The sequence below is a fragment of the Triturus cristatus genome, chromosome 6 (assembly GCF_964204655.1).
Source record: "Triturus cristatus chromosome 6, aTriCri1.1, whole genome shotgun sequence".
NCBI lineage: Eukaryota > Metazoa > Chordata > Amphibia > Caudata > Salamandridae > Triturus > Triturus cristatus.
The window spans coordinates 411,481,836-411,504,870 of record NC_140589.1 but is presented as its reverse complement, the minus strand read 5'-3'; the positions used below and the strand labels follow the sequence as shown (position 1 = coordinate 411,504,870).

Below are 23,035 nucleotides of genomic sequence, written 5' to 3'. Positions count from 1 at the left end.
GTTCTCCTCGAGGTAGTGGGTCAGTTGCCTGATGACGATCTTCTCAATGACTTTCGCCTGGAACAGGAGCAGGGAGATGGGACGGAAGTTCTTGAGGTCCTATGGATCTGCCTTGGGTTTCTTGACTAGGGGATTGATCTCGGCGTGCTTCCAGCTTTCTGAGCAGGTGGCGGTCTCAAAGGATCTGTTGATGGTCTTCCGGAGTTGGGGTGCGATGATGGAGCTCGCTTTGTTGAAGATGTGAAGAGGGCAGGGGTCGAATGGTGAGCCGGTGTGGATGGTGTTCAGGATTTTGAGGGTATCGCCGTCGTTGATGTGGGTCCAGGAGAGCAGTAGGTTAGTGTGGCTGGGGGCAGTGAGTTTGTGGTGTTAGTGGCTGTCGGGAGAGTCTGGGTGATGAAGCTGTCATGGATGTCTGCGATCTTGCGGTGAAAGAAGGTGGCTAGGGAGTCGCATAGGTCTTGCGACGGCGGAATGTTGTTGGAGCTGGAGCTGGGGTTGAAGAGTTCCTTCACGATGTTGAATAGCTCTTTGCAGTTCTGTACGTTGTGGCTCGAATGAGTGAGTGGTGCTTGCGGCTGGCGTTCTTGTAGGCTGCGTGGTTGTCCTGTGTCTGTTCATGGCACCACTTTTTCTCGACTTTTCGGCAAGTCCGCTTGGATTCCTGGAGGTCGGTGGTGAACCAGTTGGCCTTTCTGCCGGTGCGCCTGTTTGGGGGTTTCTTTATCGGGGTGAGGGTGTTGGAGCAGTCCTCGATCCATTGACTGAGGTTGCGGGCAGCTGAGTCGGTGTCGGTTGATGGGTCTCAGTTGAGGGTGGTGATCAGCTGGTCTTCGGTGACCTTGTTCCAGCTGCAGTGAGGGATCCATTGCGGGTGGTGGTGCATGATGGGTTTCATGAAGGTGAAGTGAATGCAACAGTGATCGGTTCGGTGGTGTGACTGAAGGTGACGTGGTTGCTGGCGGAAAAGATGGGGTCGAGCTTGTGTCCGTCAGAGTGGGTGAGAGCTGTGACAAGCTCTTTGAGTCTGAGGTTGGTGAGGTTTTCGAGCAGGGTGATGGAGTTGCTGTCATTGATGTTCTTGAGTTGGAAGTTCAGGTCTCCGAGGAGGATGTAGTCTGTGGAGGCAAGGGCGTGCATGCTGACGATGTCGGAGATGGAGTCACAGAACTGTGGTCGTGGTCCGGGGGGTCTGTAAACAAGGGTTCCTCTGATGGTGGTGTTGGGGTCGGTGTGGAGCTGGAAGTGCAGGTGTTTGGCGGCGCTGGAGGTGTCTTCGGTGATGGTCGAGATTCTGGGGGTATTCCTGTGGACGATGGTGATCCCTCCTCCTGGTCTGTTGGTGAGGTCCCTTAGGGTGATCTTGTAGCCATCCAGGATGGCTATGGCAATGTCGGGCACCAAGGAGAGGCTCAATGCCCATCCTCTTAAAGGGACTGCCAATGACAGGTAATGGGGTCAGGGTTGCCTTGAGCTTTTTCCCTGACTTCCCACTGGCCTGGCACGTGACACAGAACCTGTAGAATTCATCAGAGGCGGTCTTCATCTGGGGCCAAATAAACTGGGCGAGAAGCCTGGCAAAGGTCTTGTCTTTGCCCAAATGTTTGTCATGGGGAAATTGTGAGCCAACCTCAGTAGGAAGGCCCTGTAACACTGAGGGACCACCAGCATACGGGCTGCTCCAGGTCCAGGAACCTTTGGCTCACTGTAACGGATGTCATTCGCCCAATAGATGAGGTGATCTCCAGGTGTATCACTTGGGCCACAGCTTTCCAGCTCAAGCCCCCTAGAGTGGGGCACTAATTTTCCACCCTAAACCTGCCATTCAGCAAGCTCAGGCAGGTCACTCAGGGATCCAATGTCTTACCCTGTATGCTTAGGAGCATCCTCCTCTGGTACCCTGCCAACCAGGAACTAGTTCCCCATGCCCCTTGCTCTTACTCTTCTTGGCAGCTGCCTAGCTCATTCTCGATGCTCCCTTGACTTCCTTCTGGGCAACAATAGACCTTTTGGTCATACAGATCCTTTCAGGCAATTCTAACATCTTCAAGTGTGACCTGAGTTATACCTCTTTCCAGATAGCATGCTTAAGGTCCTTGCCCAAGAGACAATCTACAGGCATGACATGGCTCATAGCTGCTTTTAAATAACCTGAGACCCCCCTCTCCCCAAAGGGACCCAGAGTCACCAGTAGATGATGCTTACGGTTGTTTGTGACTATGACTTGGTGCAATGCTTTAGGTAGGACCTGTACTGAGGACAGCAACTGACACCTCTGAGTAGTCATGTCCCTCAGAGCCTCCTCCCATTGTCCATTGATGGTGACACACTGCCTGTATCTATAAGTATTTGCAGGCATATGGGCTTTTGGTACCATCTTCTTATCCCCCAGGACACTGCAGCAACCTATATCTTCTCCCCAAAGCTAACTGAGACCACCTCCTCTCCTCCAAAAATACTACACTCACCAACCCAGCCGTCTGCCCACTGGTAGGGAACTGTGCCCTCTTGGTGTCTCCCTTGGAGTGCCCATACTTCCAGCACTCAGTACACCGTGGGGCAAACATCTCTGTCTATCAAAGAACTCTTTCTTCTTTGGTACTGCTTACTGCTGTTCCATTGGGAATTTACGGGGGGCCTTTAGAGAACTCCTTATTTTTAAGTTTTTCTCCCCATCTTTTTTCTGGTGGAACGCCTGACCACCCTTTTGGATTCCCCCAGATACCTTTTTGGATATTCTGGTACTGGCCCAGAGGTTCGCCTCCTGGGTCAGTCAGCTTTGTGTCCACTAGGTTCTGGCACAAATCTGTAAAACAAGTATTGAGCACCTGCTCTGTGAGAATCAAGTTATACAGTTCATTGTGTTCATTCACCTTACTGCCCTTCGCCTAGCCATTCAGTGCCTTGCTGGAGTTGTCCAAAATCCAGTCATGATGCCAATCAAGGAGAACGAGAAATGTCCTTAGATTATTTATTCGGGATTGTAGAATACCACAGAATGTCTGAATGACACTACACAAACACAAGTCCAAATCCTCACTGCTGATAACCAATATAAGAAATGTATTTACTGGTGGAGGGGGCTGAAATCCTACTTAAGCAGTAACCACAATCCTTGTCAGGGTGAAGTCAAAAGCAAACCCTAAATTAATCTGTGCTCAACTCTCTGGTAGATTGGCACAAAACAGTCAAGCTTAACTTAGAGGCAATGTTTAAAGTATTTATTCCGATTTTCGAACAGCAATAAAGTGAAAATACCACACAAGAAAAAATGCACATCACTTTAGAACAACACAGTACATTTTAATACATAAACGAGACCAGAGCAACAAAAATCCAATCAGTAAAACCGGAGATATGCAATTTTAAAGATTCAAGTGAAAATAGTGGCAATAAGAACAGAGGGTCAACTGTGGTTATCTGGTCGCAAGTTCATGGCCGACCACTATGGAGTGCATGCTGGATACAGGAATGCAATTAGTCCCCATGAACAAGAGCGCCTTAAATCCTGGTTGCGAAGAGATGCAGAGTCCTGTGCCAAGGAATGGGTCGCGTAGCAAAGGCAATGCGAGCCAGGCAAGGGGAGGCACAGTGGCGGTTCCAGGTAGTGAGAAGTATGGGGCCATGTTCTTGCATGAAGATGTGTCATGCAGTGGCAGTTCCAATGGGCTGTGTTGAGTGCAAAGTGATGTCTTTGCGTAGAGATATGACACCCAGTTGCGGTTCCGATGGGCTGTGTTGGGTGAGGTGATGTCCTTATTTGTGTTACGCTGGCTGCGATGGGTGATGCAAACTCCTTGCGTTGTGGAAGTCATGCTTTTAATCTATGTTTAGCTTAAAAAAAGCAATGTTATGTATCAATTTTAATTAATTGAACAGTACATTATAAGGAGGTAGCTAAATTAGATGGAGACTTTGCTTAAGGAACATCAATCACAGATGGATTGTTTCTCAGAGAATACAAAACGAACATCTACATGGAGAAACCTATCAAAGTAAATTACACAAACGGGTATTGTGTAATGATTGAGGAACTGCATGGAAATATATGCTAAACAGCCTTCAATGGAAGTTAATTATACAGTTCTAAAAGGCCTGTGTGCCGTGAAATTCGGATTCAGTCATTTATAATATTGTTCTCTCTTATCTGATTAGTAGTCGTCAATGCTTAGATATATTGCTTTTAGAATAATGTCACCACACTCTTCATGGAAAACCCCAGTGAAATCCAACTTTTTCAATATAAAGCCTCTTATTTTACTAACCTGTTAAACATAATTGATATATTTTGGCTTGATGGAGGGAAAGTTTCTATTACTAAGGAAAAGCCATGAGTACCAAAAAATGGCAGCTAGACACAATAAATAGATGTTCAATAGAAGCACAGTAATTCAAAATTCAGAGCAAAGAGCACGCAAGACCAATCTTTCTGAGTTAACACAAATATGTAGTGACTGTATTGAAGGTGAAAAAGTATTTGTAAGAAATGGGGGTATTAGTTGAGCAGGGGAAGACCTCATGTTCAATAATAATCACAATCCATGTCTAGGTGAACCACATAAGTCACTTAATAAAACTGTGACCAACCCTGTGGCTCATTAACAGTCAGACTTGACTTATGTGCAATATGTAATGTATTTATGCAGCAGTCAAACAGTAATAAAGTGAATACACAACACAAGAAGAATCACAAACCATTTTAGAAAAAATAAAAATAAGAGGCAATTTAAAAAAACACAAACATGAGATATATACATTCAGTAGAACCGAAGTTATAATTTAAAAAAAATGTTAGGCAGAAATAGAGCCAAAAAGCGCAAAGCACCAACTTCAGGGATCTGATTGCGCCAGACTGGGACAAAGTTTAGGCTGCCTGTGATGGACTGCGGGCTGGGTCCAGGAATGGGTTTATCCTGCTGGAAGTTTTACCTTCTGCTTTGATGCCAAGATGGTGCAGCACAGCTGTGCATGGCTCTGCATTGTCCTACATTGCGCTGTGTGGGACCGGATAAGGCTTTCAGTCAGGAGCTGGGCAGCGCTGCAGGGCTCTGAGTTGCTCTGCTTCAGCTCCACTGAAAACTGCAAACAAGGCCTGCATGGTGCTACAATGCGAGGCTCTGTTGTGCTGCGTTAGATCCATGAAGCCACTGATCAAGACCTGTGTGAAACTGTGATGCAAGGCCCTGCATTGCTCTCCACCATCCTGCATCGATCCAGTAAGGCCTTGAGTTCAGCAGGATGAAGTATTCTCTGATTCCATCCAAGGATACAGGACTTTGAGGACAGCACTTCGGGGTCAGAATTCATTACCGCAGAGGCCAGCAGAGCTGACCATGTCTGGTCCAGTTTGGACTAGTCAGCTGGAATGCAGGATTGGCCTATGGAGGCCTGTTGTGTCTCTGTAGATCAAACTGAAGGTCTGACAACTAATTTGTGTAGGCTCCTCAGTTCAGTGTAAGCAGGTTCAGTCTTCCTTCAGGCTTCAGACAACTGAGCAGTCTTTCTTCTGAGTCTCCACACGTTCAGGAGTGTTCTGATTTAAGCTTCTGGGGATCCCACTTTTATAGAAAATACACAAAAGGTGATGGGTGGAATGCTTGCAATCAGTCTAACCACTGGCAATCGCTCAGGGTAGGAAAAACCTACTGTTATTTTTCCTACAATGCCACCCCAGTTTGGGCCAAGCCATCTGCAAATCTCTCTTGACTCTGCTCCAATCGAAACAGTCCAGCCCAAACTACCATGCCAGGTCCTCCATAAACTGAAACACAAGCAAACCAAGACTGGTTTTGCCCTGATTGGGGCTTTTCAATCGAAAAGGTGAAACGGTCTTGGGCTGCTTGTGCTCCGGTTCAGAGAGGGGCTTGCTCGGCAGCTTGAGCTGGACTGCTTCTATTGCAGAAGGGTCAATACTGATTTCCAAATGCCTGGGTCTAACCTGAGGTAGCAAAAGAATGATGGTTTGCAATTCTACCCTGAGAGATTGCAAATGTTTTGATTTTTTTGCAAGCATCATCCTATCAACATCTGTGTGCTTGATGTAACGCTCTATGTGGCCAAGGGTATGCACAGATGTGCAAAACTGGAACAAAGCTACAACCGACACAATTAGGGGAAAAACATGTGGGTTGCTTATGTTCAGCTTGGCAGTTCTTCCTGTACTGTTCCTATTGAAGCAGGCTGAAAACGGATTTGCATATAGGCAAGTCAAATTGAGGTGGCACGGTGGGCAAAAAAATAATGGGTTGGAATGGTACTCAATTGATTGCCAGCGGTTAGACTTATTGCAAACATCCTCTTATCACCTTTTGTGTGTTTAATGCCACTTTTATACCCAGTGACAGCCTGCGGATTTAGGACACCCCTTTGCCTAACCCTAAATCTGGTTCTGCTCCACATTCTGCCAATCACCATGAGCCAGAAATTTTTCCCTCATGACGCTCCAGAAGTGCAAGATGGCAAGCGAGATTTGGCGATCGCGTTCAGAGGACTGCTTTCTGTGTAAATTTGCTGTTGCTCAAGTAGATTTTGTTCTCATGCGGCAGCAAAATCAACTTGATTGGCTCTGCACTCTTGCGGATCATATGATGCCATTCGTGCAGATAGTTCTCAGTGATGCTTGTGCTACTGGCACTAAATTGCAGCGCTACGTGCATATTTTCCGACTCTTAGTAGAATTCTGCATAATCTTGTGGACTTTTTATGTAACTCTGCGGAATCCCACTACTAGTCTAATGTTAATGTATAATGTTCATATTTACATGACTGTGGTAGGGCTAGGTATAAGTATATGGTCATATGGTTAGGCTCGCTATTGCAAGGAAGTGGATTAGGTTTGAAAATTTAAATTATGAATTTGGCTTTAATTTCCTTTGGAAGAAGAAGGGTAAGATGCTGAAAGGTTAAGCCCTGGAGGTGACACTTTATGGGTGGGTGCAGTATTTGACTTGCAGGTGGGTGATTCAGGAGTATCATATGACCATGTGTTGTAGAAGGACCTAGAGGTATACAGGCTATAAACAGCATGATGAGAAAGAGAACTCATTGCTTGAGAAATTGGGTGGTTGATTTTATTAACAGCTGTGGAGAGATCAAAGAGAAAAATGGAGTTGATCACAATGTAATTAAAACTGCTGGAGATGTGTAGATACTCTTTTCATGCAGTAGAGCTGAATGAAACCTTTAGTCTAGTGGAAAGATATTATGTAACTTGGATAAACAACAGTTTCTGAAAGGCTTTGGTGTGTTTTTTACATTGGACAGTGGTTCAATGGAGAGTAGGAGTTGATATGATTGTTATCAGGAGTAGGACAATTGAAGATTTCAAATACACAAAGTAGGACCTAGAGAGGAACCAGAGAGGCGATAGTTGTTAAATGACGAGGACCTTGAGCAATAGTACTAATGATTTTATAATTTGGAAGGTGAAGAAAAGATGTAGGATGTAAATTACTGACGGTGCGACTAAATAGGTCCTTTGTTAATGGAAGAGGGAGGTTAAAAGGTCAGTTGGTGAGGTTTGAAGCAGGCAATGTGGCTGAGAGAATATGTTAATTTAAGCAGTGCATTGTGGATTTGGCATGTGTTAAGATAATATTGTGTGTAGTACTCACACCCCATTCATACTTGGGTGTGCATTTGTGTGGTAAGGTCTCAGATACTTCTTGTGATAAAAGGTTATGGATTTGGATTGTGGGTGCTACAGGTCTACAGAAGGGCACTTTTAAATTTGATCCTCCATTTTTACAATCTATTGTAGAAAATACATGATGACAATTATCTAGTTAGTTTTCAATTCAGAAAGCATACAATTAACCTCACTTTCCAGTAGATAGACTAGCCCTGTCTATATTTTTATGAATTGATCCCATATAACATATATTTAGTTAGCATCCATTGAAAATGATGTGGTTTCTAGCTGTTCTATAGCTACATTCTAAATCCTCATCACAACTTCTTTTAGAGGATTTGCCTTCAGTAGAATGGGCTGTAGAGATGACATTGAGCGACCACAGGAGTGAATGGCAGGGGGAGTACTGAATATGGGTATTGGCCTTTCTCCTAGCCATAACGCCCGAGCTATGTTTCTTGGTAAGATAGACTAGTCAAAAAGTTTTATCAATTTTATATATATATGTTTTAAAATGTGAAATATTGTCTTTCTGAAACTTAGCAGCGGTGTATAGAAAATGGTGATTTGCACTTCTCTGCTCAGATTCCTGTGGTTCACTTATCAATGCCACTTCTCAAAGCTATTCTCCTCTGCTACTCAGTCACCTTCTATCTGGCTCTAGTGCATCCATACAAAATATGCAGAAAGTGTGCCACCCTCCCAGGTCATACCCATTCGTAAGAGAGCACTAGAACCCTTTGAGCAGAGCCCATCCTCAAATTGGTGGAACCACTCACAGTAGGGAAGAAGAAGCACAAGGTGCATGTAGTGGAGTCTTTCTTTGATTATTGAGTATAAGATAACTTTGTCTCATAGCTTATGCTTGGTGTATGAACTGTGTCACACTGCCAAACTAATTGTGCCAGGAAAACGCAAATGTTACCTTGCTGTTTATATTATCCTGCCTGCCTGAGTATTTGGAAAGGAGGCTCCTGGTTTGGAATCATGAAACCCAAACCTTTCCCAGGTACACAGTTGCTAGACGTTTGCTGCCTACCAAGGAAATATGTGTCCTTGCACAGACAGGAAGCCTGCTTGCCTTGTGGAACGTTGCTTCTAGACTGAGGGATTATCTTTTACCTGATACAGAAACAGACACTAGTTGTTACCAGACGTTTCTTCACCTTCCTCACATGAAACGTCTTCTTTTTGTCATAGAAGTGAAATATGCAATTTAACTCTAAGGGACTAGAACTGCTGCAGAGGAATTCAGGCCCCAACTCCAACTGAACATTGTTCTGTGAAACTAAACTGAAGTGATTGAAAGCTTTTCTGCAACTTGAACCCATGGCTGATGTCCAGGAATTCGTTCCTGAAATAAGTCTATTGGAGAACCAGGAAAAAAGTTACAGAAATGTTTGTAGAAGAGGGAATTTAAAAGTTATTCCTTTGAAAAGAAAGGGAACTGTATTAATTCAACTTATTGCTGGTTTGGTGCTGTTGCGCTTGTACAATTTGCATTTTTTCTCTGAAAAATCTTATTACTTGTGCCAATATACGAAACGTTGTCCTGGTGTTCCTCATAGAAATAAGTTTACCTAAATGAGACCAGATTGATTTGGGTTTATAGTAATTCAGTGAAGACGCTCACCTCAAGACTGCGCCTCCCAGTCCTGTAGATTAGCAATTCATGTTCCTATTCATATATAAATTTGACTGTTTGTACAACAGTTTTATTCCTGCTATAAAATAATAAAATTAGTAACTGTTCTTCATCTGTAAGTTTCATAACAATTTTTGCTACACCCATATCTTCTACTATACCTTTCTCATCTGTTTGGGGTGCCCACTTCCAATATGCCTCTTACAGCGCTTAAATGCAATACTATCTGACTAGAGAGGGGTGTAACACCAAATAATGTCCAGCACCTGCGCACTGTGGTGAGTGTAGGAAACTGGGCTTTTTGTTGCAGCTGTTCCTCCACTTTTTGCCCCCATTTTAGCTACTGGATGCTGGTTTTCAACTCTGAAAGTGCACTGAGGCTTGCTAACCAGACTTCAGTGCCAGTGCTCCTTCCTTAAAACAAAGCGATGACAGATCTACTATTGGCAAAAGACTGTTGCACCCCTGTAAGCCCCTAGTAAATGGTACCTCCGGTGCTTAGGGAAGGAGTACTAAAGAAGGTCCCTAGAAGATGCAGTTTATCTTATGCCACCCCAAGGGACCTACACAGACTGCCATTGCAGACTGTGTGACCTGGTGCAAACCCTGTTTGAAACCATGACATGACACACTCCTGTGTGCCAAGCCAAAGACACTGCATGGGCTAAGTCACCCCTACAGAAGGTGTTGGTGCTGCTTTGGGCCTTGCTCCATTCTCACCTTTAGCCCAGAGCAACAGTCCTGTAAGTTTCTGACAAGTGCCCAAATGCAGTACACGTTTCTCCCCATAGGATAACATTATGGCTCCAGATATTGCACTGTCAACTTTTTAAATGTATAAGAATGCAGAACTCGAAAAGAACTTACCTGATTCCGATGATCTTGGTATCTAAATTCATATAAAGAAAATTATTAATTCTATAAATTGGTGTCAGAATTCTTCATTGATACATGTCTCACCTACAGCCTTTGTGTGTGCACTGAACGCCTAGCACTACCCTCTGATATGCCTAACTACCCCCTCTACCACAAAAGAGAGCATTTTAGTGTCATTTGTACCGCAGTAAATCAGTTGCGGTTTGCCTGGTCTCTTTACACAGTGTACCTCTTTTTTGTCCACTATATAAAGAGCCAGATTCTTACAGTGAAGGGGGCTTAAATCTCCAGTATCTCACAGAAATTCATAGAATTTAGGCTGATGGGGTCACATGAAGGAATGGGGCTCACCTCCACCCCAGAGGTTGCAGGTAGCTGCATTATGTTTCTGCATCTGACGTTACCATTAACCACAAATTCTTCCATATGTCATGTCTTAATATTCATATCATGGCTTTCGCTTGTTAACATGATATGCAGCACTCTTTTCTAGATAAAAAATTAAGGTAGGAGAAGAGATTCCAACAAGTCAGTGGAATCCTCTTTATGTTTTAAATCAAGATGCAGTCTTTATTTTATAACACATTTCATTGGTCTTCATCCTAAAAGAACACATACATATATTTCAACATAATCCTTGAATATGGAAAACATCCATCAAAAATATAAAAAGCAAGGTATTATCAAACTAATAAATGATGTCAAAAAATCAAGTAAACCTGTCGCACAAATCTGCAAAGACAAAACTTGGCTGAATGAAACCCACCCACAAACATAATGAGCAGATTACGCAAAGTTGCAAAGGGCTTTATGAACAGTCTGGTGATAAGTTCCACATATGCGACCAATCTAAAATAATAAAATAATGCTTATTGCATGTATAACAATTGTTTTTATTATTTCATTTTGATTTCTTTATTCAACACATACATAGCCATAAAAGACACTTAAATAAATGAACAACAAAGAGGTAAAAAGACTGATAAAAATACATGTAAAAATACAAAATTTAAGAATTGTTAGATAACAACAACCTACTGCCCTGAAATGCACCTGTGCCGATATGTCATTAAAATTAACAATACGGCAACCAAGGTCACCATTTATGAAAGAAGAAGAATTGTTCAGTCTCTTACCCCTCCGTGGATCTTCTCAACCTTACTGCAGTTTTTAGAAAGGCACAAAACCTAATGTTTGAAGATTGCTTTCAGAAAAGCTTTAAGGTAAGGTTTAAAAAAGGTGCAAAAAAACTCTATTGATTGCTCAGAGTGAACATCAGAGGGACCCACTGTTCCTGGCTCCTCCACCTGTGTGGCTAATCCCAGAAAGCTCAGGAGTCTCACCACAGTACCAGCCCTAAAAAAAGCATAGACCTGTCCCAACATGACAAAGGAAGGGGGAGATACAGAACAGTGTGTTAAAGTTCATGGAAATCCCAATACAATTTAACTGACTTTTTGTTCAATTCACATCCAAGTCTCTGGGTGTGACAGTGCTGTATAAAGAATAGCTTGATCCTTTTCTTATCAGATCTCCAGATTGTTTCTGGGGAATTAAACACGATTGACAGATTCAAGACATTGCACGTTTTACGTACATATGCTAACCATGGGATAGCAGATCCATTGTTTAAATCCAAGAAAGCCAAAATGTTTTCCCTATTTTTCTTAGCCTCCTGATTAGACCAGATACTGATCCATAATAAAAGTAGTGCCAACTTAATCAAATCACTAATGTACAAAGTTTGAGTCAGAGTGCAGGATAAAATGGGAACTCGAAGGTAGCAAATGCATAATTCGTCTACAGATACGATTTCCTTTAACTTTAGGGCGTCAATATTACTGTGACCTCATCCCAGGACAATATAGAGTGCAGAGACATACTGAGTGTTATAAATATTACAAATTGGGGAGACGTTGTTCCGTCCATCCTCATAGGTAAATGAAAAGTCACTCCAGCTGCTCTACTAAACTTTGATCTGCGTTTTTGATCTGAGTCTGCCATGTCTCTGTGTTGCTGAAAGTAACGCCTAAATGTGGATTTCACTAACTACGCCTTTTTTAAAATTTGAAACCATACCACATAGGCCATAGTTTGATGCTACTTGTGCATGGAACGAGTCTTAAAACCAGGTACTGAATTACTCTCTGTACTATGTAGGCTGTTATGTAGGGTCAAGGGGCTGGCTCCAACATTTAGGGTGAGAGGCACTGTGAAATTTATAGCACTACTCACAAGTTCCTGTGGAAATAAAAATGCAGTCTGGGGTTATTGTCAATACCTTATAAGGAAATCCAGACCCCACACAAAGATTAGGGTACATTGGCTTAGCAGGGGGGGTCCACCCCAGGCGGCACTGTCTTTGGGGGTGGCAGCGGAGGTATACAAGTTGTATATGTCGACTACTACCACACCGTGCCCCCGAGAACAAGTCGGCTGCCAACCCCCCACCTCACCGGAACTAGTCATACATCAGCTGCCACCCCCACCTCCCTCCTGCTCCTACCTGCACCAGGTGGCCAACTTAGGGTCCGCCCTTGTCGGCAGTAGGTCAAGCTATGCCACTGTCAGTGTACCTACCTACACATTCAGAAAAGCAGCTGATACTGATGCCATAATTGACATGCTTTGGCACAGCTGTGTGTGCTTCATGAGTTTAACTAACAGTATATTCATTTGTGAGGCAACTACAAGGTCCATCTTAAAATCTGGTTGTTAGAAATGGGGGGGTCTTTAGTTGGCAGAGTTAGGTACCTTTGTCCAAATAGGGACCCTTGCTTCTAGTAAGTTTAAGGGTGATACACTTCTAAAATAACCCCTGCCCACCCCTTCGGCAGCTTGGCACGAGCAGACAGGTTTATCTCATAAGCAATGTGTTAAGCATTTGTGATCACATACAGTAATAAAAATATGACTTTCAAAAGGTGGAAACAGTTCAGTTCTGAGAAAATGTGAGATTCAACATTTTTACACAAAGTACCTTGTATGCGTCGAAAAATGCAAGCAAAAAGAGTCGCAGTGAAGGTGATGCACCGGTTGCTTACACTCAGGGAAGGTGATGCATTGGTTCCTTGCTCCGGGGAGGTGATGCGCTGGTTTCTTACGTCTGCGCAGGGGAGGTGATGCGTCGGCTCCTTACCTGAGAGGAGGTGATGCGTCGGTTTCTTAATGCGTGGGAAGGTGATGCATCAGTTTCTTACTGCATTATCCAACGATGCAACAGACTTGATGCTTCGATGCTGTTGCATGGCGATCCGCTGTGATGCTTTGGTTCTTCTCCAGCCATGCCTGCATCAGAATTGGTGCGGTGATCTCAGACGTCGGAGATTGGTGCACAGGATTCGTCGCACGGCAGACATTTCAGCCGCGAGCAGGCACTGTGTCGATTCTTTGGTGGTGGCGATGTGTTCGAAATTTTCTCTCGCACCACTGCAATGTGTCTGAAACAGGCAATGCGCCGATTTTCACAGTTCTTGCAGTTTCCAGTTCCAAAACTTCCTCTAGAGGCCCAAAACACTGGCAAGCACCTCACAGCAGGTCAGAACTACCAGCAAAGGAGTTCAGGGGGGACTGGGGGTCAATTATTTGTGTCCCTGAGACTTCTGATGGAGGTAAGATCAATTCAATATCATGGAGATCTTCCTCAAGCAGGGGACACAGCAAACAGCTAAGTCCTTTTCTACTTTCCTTGGCAGCAAGTAGCCACTGCAGGCCAACCCCAGACAGCAAACAGCACAGGGGCATTATTCCTCCTCAGCTTCTCCAGCTCTTCTCCTTTGCAAAGGTTCCTCTTGAGTCCCAGAAGTGATCTAAAAGTCTGGGGTCTTGTCCCCTCTTTTTATAGAGTAAAACTCTCTTTTCTCTCCTGGCCTAGGGCTCTGAGCTCAGTCCAAACCGGTTCTGGGGGGACTTTGCAAGTGCACTACAACCTCCATTGTCAGTGTGAGCCCTGGCTCCAGACACACCACAGGAAGGAAGGCAGGCAGGCACAGTCCTATTCAGGTGCAGCTGCAAATCCTCCCACCACTCCAAATGCAGACCAGGCCTATTCAGCCAAGCACTGGCTCATTCAGACTCTCTGGACATCCCCTTCTCATGTCACTCCAAAGCCAGACAGTCACTACACATCCTAGTAGAGGCACACTGGATAGCTAAGCAAGAAAAAAACAACTTTCTATAAGTGGTATTTTCAAACATATAATGTAAAAATCACCCACACAAATAGATGCATTTTTACACTCTGAGTTCAGGCATACTAAACTTGATTTTCCCATCTGGTTCCCATGAACAGTTATGCTTATAAGCAAACTCCCCATTCTATCCTATGGGAACAGATAGCCTTACAATAGTGAAAAACGAAATTGGCAGTATTTCACTATCATGACATGCCACACACATCAGGGCATGTCCTACCTTTCACATATTAGAGTTGCACCCCTCCCAAGGGGAATGTCCCCCGAGGCACCAAAGATCCTCTACTGAGGCTTTAAATCCATTTTTTCCCGAAAGAATGACAATAGTTCAAAAAGAGGTTGGTTCATCTGATATATTTGTACATTCACTTGAGTTGTACATTCCCTTGGGGGGAGTGCAACTCTAGTTTACGCTACGTTCTGGTCCGGAGAATTATACCCCAGGAGCACCTTCCAACTTACAAGTAGAAGAGCTTTCTTAAATATTTGCAACTCAGTTGTGCATGGGCCACAACTAGTTTTTGATTCAAAGCTACCTTTCATATACACTGCACCCTGCCCACAGGAGTAACTTGGGCCTAGCTTAGTGGTGACTAACATGTAAGAAAAGGGAAGGTTAAGGCTTGGCAAGTGGGTGCACTTGCCAAGTAGACATAGCAGTACTAGACTGCACACAGGCTCTGCAATGGCAGGCCTGAGTTATATTTACAGGCTGCTTATGTGGGTGACACAATCAGTGCTGCGGGCCCACTAGCAGCATTTGATTTACAGGCTTGGGCACACACAGTGCACTGTACTAGGGAATGACTAATAAAATCAGCCAATTATGGAAACACCAATCCCTACATACCATTTACAGGGAGAGCATATGCACTTTATCACTGATCAGCAGTGTTATAGTGCCCAGAGTCATAAAACCAACAAAAACAGGTCAGAAACAAAAGGCTGCAAAGCAAAACATCTGTGGATAACCCCCCTGTAAAAGCTAGGTCTAACACTGCTTATGCAAGCAAAGATTTATTTGAGAGAAGATAATTTTAGAACCTCACAAGTAGTCTAATTATTGTATTGTTCAGATTTGATGTGCATATGCTGACTTAATGGATACAATGCAGATTGTAATATTATTTAGCACTATATAGCAGATTGTAAACACTAACAGTTTTCATTCAAAGGAGTGCTCCTTAGACTGTCAAGAAAATAATGATTGTCAAATCCAGCGCAGAAGGTGTCAATAGCTAGGAGACGGGCAAGCGCTCCGTTCTTTGGTATATTGTATCCTCCTAATCTTAAAATGTATGGTTGGTAATATTTCTTAAGGTATCTCGGATATGGGTGACGCCTGGTCATGTTTGACTGACTAAGGGCACTGATGGAACATCGTGGCTTTCATTCACAGCATTATATTATGGTGGAATTGTTTTTTGACAATAATGCCTTGTTAGGGTTATTCGTACGTTAATTCTAATTTTATGTTACACTCTTTCTAACTGACTTAATCATTGTGTTAACATTCTTTACACAAATGACTTATGTTGGTGTCACCTGCAGCCACCGGCAGCCATGGACATGAATTCACCAAAATGCCTGCGGTAGTGAAAGCGACATACCATGCCATTTGGCATTTACTGTCACTCACATATACACACACAGTCTCTTAAATAAACACACTCTCACCCGCAAGCACACACAATATACCGTTAAAAACAGATTTTATTCACCTCTGCTGCCCAGGGGCGGGGGTCATATTCCAACTAATTGTACTCTATTTTCTACTACAATATTAGTGAATAATATGCACTATAAGTGTAATAAAAAAAAGAAAATAAAGAAAGTGGACCATCACACAACGTCCACAAGGACGAGTTGCCCCTAGTACCTCGCACTGATTTTGCTACCTTTGCAGCCCGAGGCTAAAGGCAGAGCCACGTGTCACAAAAGGCAACCAGGGTCGCAGCTGAGACCCCTGGCGACCCCTTAACGAGTCCATGCAGGCAGCATGGTTATCACGAAACATTTCCATATGTCTGCACAATAGGCAGCAGTTAGGGATACTGAAACCAAGTGCATCTGTTGTTAAGTCCTTCTCTGTATTTATTATTGCCAATCTGTCACTGTACTACAAGCGTCCTTGGCAATGCTGTTCTACTAGATTGTCTAAAATTCTTCAAAACACAAACTACAACAACAACATAATTTATGTATCAGGGATTTCCAGGTTCATTGCAGAAGTGCCACTGGAGCACGGCATGCACCAGGAGAGGTTCATGGTGATGTGTTACGTAAATACTTAACTAAGGTACAAAAGTGAAATTACTCGTTATCTGGTTGTGCATGGTAGCCTTCTTGTTTATAAATGGCGGGCTGGCAGGCCTGCTTATAGTAAAAGTTCACTGACTCAATCGATTTGTAATTCCATTTCATACTGTTACTTCACATTAGTGTTATTTTATATTAATTTGCAATCATATAGTTCTATAATGATTTCTGGTAATTTATTTCCTTTCCCTAGGCTTTGACCTTGTTAAATGTGAGGACCCGGGGGTTCCACATTATGGCTACAAAATCAGAGATGAAGGGCATTTTGCTGAAACGTCAGTATTATACAGCTGCAATCCTGGGTACACGATGCATGGGAGTAACAATATCACATGTTTAAGTGGAGATCGAAGAGTGTGGAATAAACCTGTACCAACATGCATAGGTAAGACTACAGAGTTACTTTTCACGACAGGAGTGAGTTTTACTTTCCTTTAACTAAGAAAAATTGTCATCTTTCTATTCCATTGTGCATAGCTGCAATGTCCCTCATGTGTGGCATAACCTCACATTTCTTCAGTAGTTCGGGTTGAGGCTTCCACACGTGGAAGGTCAGCAGCAATAGTGCATGCCCTCGGAGCACTAGCAGATCCTTCACTCTTGTTTCCAGCCAAGAAGAACTGGGCGGTATTCAGCTCTGCACTATAGAATCACCCAAAGTCTGTCCAAGCCGTTTCAAAGTCCAAACGATGTTCAGTGCACTGCAGGGCTGCTCACACTTTCACTGCCGAAATGATTCACATTTAGTGCATGACTGCATTTAGGAAATGCAGCAAATTCAGGCAGGGCCACGCTTTTACTTTTCATAGAGCCTGGGAAGAGTGCCAGGCCCCTTTCCAGGGAGTTGCTGTGGCAGTAAAATAAATGGATCCGCTCCAGGCAGGCCATGTAACAAAACTGAACAGGGTAAGAAATGCTGAGGCCTAGGGCTGATTTGGACCATGAGACTCAGTGCATGGCTCTGATGTCAGGAGGAATGTAAAAATCATACACTTTAGCATACAATAGATGACCATTCGTCTGTCTGTTTGGGAGATATAGTGTGAGCGGTGGTGGCAGCATACCATTTTTCAACTAATAGTATTGGATAGGCTTTTTCCCCTTTTCAAAGTGTGTGTGATGCACATAGGCCCGCTCATGCAAAGTTTTGCTTACATGTCCTGCCCAAACCCTGCCATGACATACCTGTATGCAAGTCAGGAGTGCGTGTATGTTTATTTATTTGTATTTTTATTTTTTTGCATATTTATATAGCGCAAACTCGACCCGAAGGTATTGGAGCGCTGTACACGAGCACCGTATTTACATTACACACTCAGGCACGGGGAGATTAAGTGATTTGCCCAGAATCACAGGATGTGGACGCGACATCCCACATCACGTATTGTGAATGGTAATAGGACACCAATGTTACAAGTGTGTGAATACTGAAACACTGGGATCCTTTTTAGTGTGCCGCTTTTTTTGACCTAGCACAAGAGTGAAGTTATAATGCAGCCTCCCCAGACAATGGAAGTGTATCACATGCATCTCTGAGCTGGAGGGTATAACCCTAGAGCCTGAAATTAAATGGGTAGAGACAGGGCTGCCTTTACCAATTTATGCTAACCTGTGCATCAGGGTGTTTGTTGCTGAGTAGTCCTTACTGAGCACTATTTTTTCGGTTCATGGTGGGAATATTTGGGTGAGTCAATGGATTCATTTGTTAAAGAGAAAAGTTTTACTAGGTAAGGCCTAGTCCTTTTTTGTCTTCCCCTTGAGTGGCCCATCCAAAAAGGCTGAAGACAGTCAGGTGCAGAGCTTCACATTTATTGTGCATTATGTAATTGTTGCTTGTTTTGGAGCAAGCCTCGTCACTACCTGCTGGGAGAGCCATCACCTTACACAAAGACTGGGTCTGCACCTCTGCAAGAAAGTGACATTTTACTAAGACCCACACCAGGTCAGTTGCTAAACTTTAGACAGTGGATCCCTATTACCTGCCCGCTAATCATCTATAAAAGTGGAACCAAAATGTTCCCACTTTTCTCAGGTTGCCAGCTTCCTCGCTGACTAAGGATGGGGTACTCTGCTGAGTACTCGACGAGCTGACAGCCAGTCTCCTGGAGGTGAGAAGATATCATCCCAAATCTGGCTCATTGTACTCGTGAGCTGTCGATCTGACTGTGACCTGCAAGCTTGCCTGCCTCCTGAAAAGAGAGAAGGAGCAACTTGTCCCACAAGAGCTGTTTTACAGAGGAGGGTAATGCAGCTGTTGAGGTGGCAGACGGGAAAAGCACCTGGAGAAGTTAATCACTGTGTGCAATGGATCTGAGTGTTCTGAATGTTCCTGAGGATCTCTCTCCCTCCCTGCATGCTAAGGCATGCCAACATGCAAATATGACTTGCCAGTTTGCCCACTCCACTGACCACCACAGAGGTATTTTGCTGCACCCCAAGGACTATAGCCCCGCACCATGGACCAAGGGAATGTATATCCCCTGCTGGACCTGACCATATTGTCCATGCCACTGCAGTTTCCATTGGCCTGGCATGGAGAGGAGGAGGTGGTGTTGTCCAAACGGCCCCTGTAACCCAGAGCAATATTGCTCACACCAGTCAGTTGCAGACAGTCCACTCGCTGTTGTAGTTGCCAAGGATACTTAAGTAACATATGACCGGACCATTCATTGAGAACTTGACTGATAGGTTTTGCTGTGTCTTTGTTGAGACTACGGCATCCCTCTTATGAGAACAGACTACTCAGTGTAGTTTGCGCTGCTCCATAATGGACCTGCACCTGTCACTGCATCTAATGTGTCTTTCTGTCCAGTAACCCTGTTGCATCAGTACAATACCTTAACTGTAGTGCTGCATATCCCATATATAGCACTGAGTTGTAGCTTAAAGTCATTTCACTTACTGTGTTTGCTCTTTACCTACTTGAATTCTGAGTCTAAGCTGACCACACGGCCAACCGTACATGACTTGGATTGCTTACTCTCATTACCCAGACAGTCAAATGTTGAATGGGTGTACTTGGCCCAATTTGCAGAGCCGTAGTTGGACAATCCAAGGCAAATGACTCCAACTGCCAAGATTGAGGCTCGGTAGTCCCTACCAGCCCTAGGCACTCCTAATATGGTGAGACAGTGATGAATGGGTTGTAGTTTGTAGGTAGCAACCAGCTTTCAGATTGCCACAAAAGTATGTGTTTGTGTATGGATACAGGTGACATTGACATTAGGTGCACTAGTATTGCACGTGAAGGATTTGGCATACAGATTTATAAACATTTTCACCAAGTTTATGACATCGTTGCTGCACATATTGTTAATGCATATCAGATGCACTCAAACCCAAATTGCCCCATTCTGACCCTAGCTGCTAGACTTAGGGAGGCCTGTGGGCACCATCTCTACGTCCACCTTTGCTCCTCAAAAGGTGAATAATGGTCCAGCGAGCCATAGCTTGAATAAAAGGGTTCAAGTGAGGCTACTTACTCGAGAACGCAGCGGATGGGAGACTTATGAAGATTTCCCTGCTCTAGAACATACCAATGATACCCCTATGAAGCATAAAATTTAAAGATTGAGGTGTCCCTATGGATTAGGGGCCCCAGAAACTGGATGAAAATGTAAATACTCATGGGAACGTTCAGGACCAAAGGGAAATTGGGAGAATGACGCAGCTGGAAGGAGAGTTTTCCAATTCTAGCCCAACACCAGCCATACAACAATACAGTCAAGAAATTAAGAACTTAAAGCTCCAAACCACATTTAGTACATATGAAAAACAAAACAAACATCGTGAAAAAAGTAAAGAAGTTCAAATGTTAACTAAGCCACAAGGCCCATTGAGAAGAAAGGGAAAAGGTATTGACTTCAAGATCAAATGCATTCAAGTTCAATCGATAGAGAAGAATTACATGAGAATGTAAATGTTTCTTCCTTCAGTGCACCTGGAACCATAGCATTTCAATTGATCGAATCACAAGTACTGGTAATATTGTTACATTGATTACAAGCCTTTGTCTTACTGGAGTTTTTTTGGAATACGTCGTTGGAGAAACCAGCTTTGAGTCTCGGCGTCAGCTCATCATCCTGTGATTCTGGGCGAGTAACTTAATCTCCCCGTGCCTACCAAAAATGAATGTGTCCTTGTGTAATGTAACTGGTGCTCATGTAAAGCATTCCAATGCCTTCAGCTCGAGTTCGCGCTGTTTAAATCTGCAAAAAAATAAAATAAAATAAACTATAAAATAGTGGAGATAACCAACGTCCAGTGCTATATGCCATGAATGTGATAGATCTTCAATTTTTCTAAAATGGATTTTTCCTGGCTAATTATTAACAGACTTTTATATGTTGTGCAAATATTTGACATTTAGTTTGTTGTATTTCATTGGAAGAGAGCGGTTCCACAAGTCTTCTGCATTCCCTACTTTATAAACTCCACATTTCCTTCTTCTCACAGAGTCAGCATTTCGAATTATTTTTTACACCTTTTAGGATCACTGATATATAACTCTTATTTTGACTTCAAAATTTTTAGGGAATTTCTGATCTGTCGTCTCTATCGAGTGACTAACATCCAACAAAACTTTTGTTATACCAATTTATTGAAAATATTTGTAGACCCATAACATATCCCATATGTAGCTTCCTGCCATCTCAACCCTGTGTAAAGGTGTACGGCCAGCTCTAAATTTCTAGCACTGGTGAGCAGTAGTAAAAAGTATGCAATTCGCACAACTGTCCACAACTTAATAGATTGCACTTTGCAATAATATTACCAAGACCATCATTTACTTGTGGTAATTTCACAAGATGTTTGAAGGGCACCCTCTTTCACCATAAGGCCTTGCAGGAGCAGAAGTCTCCAACAAGCATACCTCCACATTTTACAATTGCTGCCTCGTCACTCCCTTCACTTACTCCACCCCCGTTCCTACACGTATTTGTTGTGTCATTGCGGAACAAACCAATCCAACATTTTGGGGCGGGAAGGCTTTGGTTCTCTTTTCAGAGAAACAGGAGTCCCGGCTTCTCGGTGCCGCTAGTCAGGCTTCAGACCTCGCACAGTTGTCTACCATCATGAACTCGTTCATCATCTGTACTGCTGAAGACAGCGTAGTGCGTCACCTGTCAGATCTCACAGTCTCATCGCGTCATGTTCACGCATCCAGCTTCAAGACATTTGTATGCTTAACGGGTGACTCGAAAACACAGGCTTTCACAAACTTTTGGAACAACGGACCCAAATGCTTTAGGAACTTAAAAAAGGAATATATTGGCAAGTATTTTGTGCACTGATGACCATACTGACGTAATTTATATTGAGATGATGTTTATAACTCAACAATGCTTTAACTACTCTTTCTCTGTTCATTAATGTTTACCTATTAAAAGATGTTTAGAGATTAGTAGGTCAATTTATGTAGGTCACTTTTTTTTCTGCCAGTGAAATTGAAATACTACAATTAATGTTTCATGTTTTGTTTTTGTGTATACCCAGTGAAGTATGTTTAGAGCTGATTGTATCAGCTGACAATATTGAAACAGAATGTGTTTATAATTTACTTATAGCTGAATGTGGTGGGCGAGTTCATGCTGTCGCATCTGGAAGAATTCTTTCTCCAGGATACCCCGCACCCTATGACAACAATGTTCATTGCACATGGGTATTAGAAGCTGATCCAGGAAAGACCATCAGGTACATAACAATTTCATGTGACAACATATAATTCTGCGTGTATTGCATGCACACGATCATGTTTTGTACTCATCATTGGAATTTGCAGACAACCATTTCTTTTACCAAACGAAAGCTGTTGGTTGTACTATAACTAATCATTGTTGGTGGCTCCAGAAAACATTTCAATTGTGAATGTTTTATTCTTTTGTTGTTTTGCATGAAATACCTACTCAAAGATTAAGTAAGGAAATTACAAAGTGGCTGCATAGGCCCTCTACCAGTCTGGAAGTCTCCATCCAATATGAAATGACTCCTTCTTATTTCGAATTTCATAACTTGCATCTTTGTGCTATCACTTTTCATACACAAAAGAATTAAACCATACAACCCTGCTTGGTACCAATTGTAAGTCTGCTGTATGTGGCAAGGTTTCAGGAGGCACGCTGTTTAACAGCTTCAGAGATTATATATGCGTAATCGTGAAGTTTAATTGCTTACCGACCTTTTGAGCAGCTCACTGAATACATACAATGAAAAAAACACAATGTAAAGGGAACGCAGATGATTTTTAACCTTGCCCAAAAGGCAACAAGGAGGTGGAGTTGTCTGTGTAATTCTGTATTACAGGCAGGGGACCAGAGAAGATTTACAATTGTAATTTAGGCCTACATACTTTTATTTAAGAGTGCAAACCTT

The 23,035-nt window shown here is 43.2% G+C and overlaps 1 protein-coding gene across 1 annotated transcript in view; it reads left to right on the top strand.

Annotated features, from left to right (window-relative positions):
- CSMD1 (CUB and Sushi multiple domains 1) overlaps nucleotides 1–23,035 on the top strand; it is a 2,626,220-nt gene that overhangs the window by 1,026,567 nt on the left and 1,576,618 nt on the right. Inside the window, exons 18-19 of the mRNA XM_085610820.1 lie at nucleotides 16,857–17,048; nucleotides 22,231–22,357. Coding sequence (XP_085466946.1) covers nucleotides 16,857–17,048; nucleotides 22,231–22,357 — 319 coding nt within the window. The remainder of the gene's footprint in view (nucleotides 1–16,856; nucleotides 17,049–22,230; nucleotides 22,358–23,035) is intronic.